The sequence below is a fragment of the Penaeus japonicus genome, unplaced genomic scaffold, assembly GCF_977035675.1.
Source record: "Penaeus japonicus unplaced genomic scaffold, GWHDUDI00000001_assembly GWHDUDI00000013, whole genome shotgun sequence".
NCBI lineage: Eukaryota > Metazoa > Arthropoda > Malacostraca > Decapoda > Penaeidae > Penaeus > Penaeus japonicus.
In genome coordinates this window covers 10,454,006-10,456,505 of record NW_028234415.1, presented here as the reverse complement: position 1 = coordinate 10,456,505, position 2,500 = coordinate 10,454,006, and the positions used below count along the sequence as shown (strand labels likewise).

The 2,500-nt window shown below is 37.8% G+C and overlaps 1 protein-coding gene across 1 annotated transcript in view; it reads left to right on the top strand.

Moving 5' to 3' along the window:
• The window catches only part of LOC122242569 (uncharacterized), a 95,994-nt gene that overhangs the window by 37,940 nt on the left and 55,554 nt on the right, over nucleotides 1–2,500 (top strand). Inside the window, 1 exon segment of the mRNA XM_086543173.1 lies at nucleotides 597–678. Within this exon segment, the coding sequence (XP_086399299.1) occupies nucleotides 614–678 (65 nt within the window). The 5' untranslated portion in view covers nucleotides 597–613.

The window sequence follows — 2,500 nt, the reverse complement described above, 5'->3', positions numbered from 1 at the left end:
TACTGTTGGTGTTGTTATTATTTTTATCATTGTTATGGACATTATTCTTGTTATTACTATTATCATCATTAACATTATAATTATTGTTATTATCATTATTGTTATCTTCTTCGTTATTATTTATCATCATCATCTTTATCATAATTTTTATCATTATTATCACTGATACTATGATCACCATTATTACTTCTATCATTATCGTTATTATTATCACCATTATCATTATCACCATACTATTATCACCATTATTACTTCTATCATTATCGTAATCAATATCATCATCACCATTATCACCATTATCATTATCACCATACTATTATCACCATTATTACTTCTATCATTATCGTTATCATTATCATTATCACCATTATCGTTAACACCATACTATCATCACCATTATTACTTCTATCATCATCGTTATCAATATCATCATCACCATTATCACCATTATCATTATCACCATACTGTTATCACCATTATTACTTCTATCATTATCGTAATCAATATCATCATCACCATCATCACCATTATCATTATCACCATACTATTATCACCATTATTACTTCTATCATTATCGTTATTGCTATCTCCTGCAGGAGCCGAGAGTCCTGTGATGTGGAGGCCCAGGATGGCTCGAGGCGCCGACAGGATGAACGACGACACACACAGAAGTCACGCGTGAGTCCGCCCTTGGATTCTGGGGCGTGTTGGTTCGAAATTATTGCACATATACATACACACGCGCGTAGTCACACTCTTACTTGCGCTAACACTCACACTAACACACACACTAACACTCCGGCTCTCTCTCTCTCTCTCTCTCTCTCTCTCTCTCTCTCTCTCTCTCTCTCTCTCTCTCTCTCTCTCTCTCTCTCTCTCTCTCTCTCTCTCTCTCTCTCTCTCACGCACACTCGCACTCATACTCACACTCACTCACACTCACACTTTAACTAATACACACACGCGCGCGCGCGCGTAGTCACACTCGCACACAAACACACACACGCACACACAAATACACACACACACACATACACACACCCATACACACACACACACGCACGCAAATACATCCTCCCTATTCCTTTCCTTTCCTCTCTGACCTCCTCGAGTGTCTCAGTCGCTTCCTCCTGAACCTAGGTCAAAGACGAGGCTCTTCTGACCCGATGACCTGCTAACCTCCCGATGCTCTTTTGTCTAAATGCATTCTCGTCAAATTCAGATCCTCTGTATGTGTGTGTGTGTGTGTGTGCGGTTGAATGGTTGTCAGGGACGCTAATCATAATATTAATAGTGTGAGGAAATAGTATGATGGATACTTGTTTACTGGTTTGTTTTTGTTGCCTGTTCGTTGTGTGTGAGAACGGCTGAGGCTTTTGTTTTTTAGAGCTATGCTGGTCATGTTTTTGCTTTTTTTCGTTATATGTTTTTATCTATTCTCCTTTTTTTCTTTGTTTATTGTGTCTTTCCCCTTTTTTTTTCGACTAGGATGTTTTTTTCTTCTCTGCATTTCGGTTTTGTCTCTCTTTCTTTCTCATATTTCTTGTCTCTCTTTTCCTTCTCTCCGTCTTTCCACTGGCCACAGTTTTCTTTCCTTTCTCATTATTCCCTGCTTCCTCTTTTTCTCCTTTTTTCTATAATTTTGGATTTTTACTATGTACACTTTGTGTTAATCTTTTGTTCAGTATTTCCTTCTTTCTTTCTTCTTGTTTTCCTTTCTATTTTTCTTATTTTTCTAAATTTTGACTAAATTCGTCATGCAATTTTTTTCTTCTTTCAATCTATTCTTTTTTCCTTTCACGTTTCTCTTGGTTGTTTTTTGTCTCCTCCTTTTTCCATTTTTTCTTATGCATTTTCTGCTTCTGTTTTTCTCGATAGGTTTTCTTATAATTTCGTTTTTCTTCCTTTTTACAATCATTTTATATTCTTATTTTTCCTCCATCACGATCATACACAATTATCTTCATTCTTTTCCTTTTCTTTTATCTATCCCCGCATCCAGAGGCCCAACATAATCCAGCATAAGTCATCATCAGCCTTCATGTTGAAATTTCTTATCGACGAACAATTAGCTTTCGTAAATTCACTCTCGCTCGTGCTAATTAATGCATGACGTATTCTAGATAGCCCTCGTTTGCATGTGGCATTCAGCAAACTCCCTTGTGTGCGGGACTATCTTGTGCGTTAATTATAGACCCGCACGTGAGGCCGTCTCCATGCAGTCTGGCATTACATTCTTCGTTACATTCTTTCGCCATGCTCCTCTCTCGTCTGGAAGGTTCTCGAACGCTTTCGAAAGAGCCGGGAATTGTAAAACGGAGAGAGGATTAAGATGGACAATTACCGGAGGACAATTAGAGCAGAAGGTTCGAGAAAGAAGGACTCGGAACAGTCACGCAAAATTTTCAGAAAGTGGTTCGTCTTGTTTCATCAGTCTTATTAGAAAATAGAGGTATTATTCAAAAAGGGATTCAGGACGTATTGAAATGTTTTCCATATC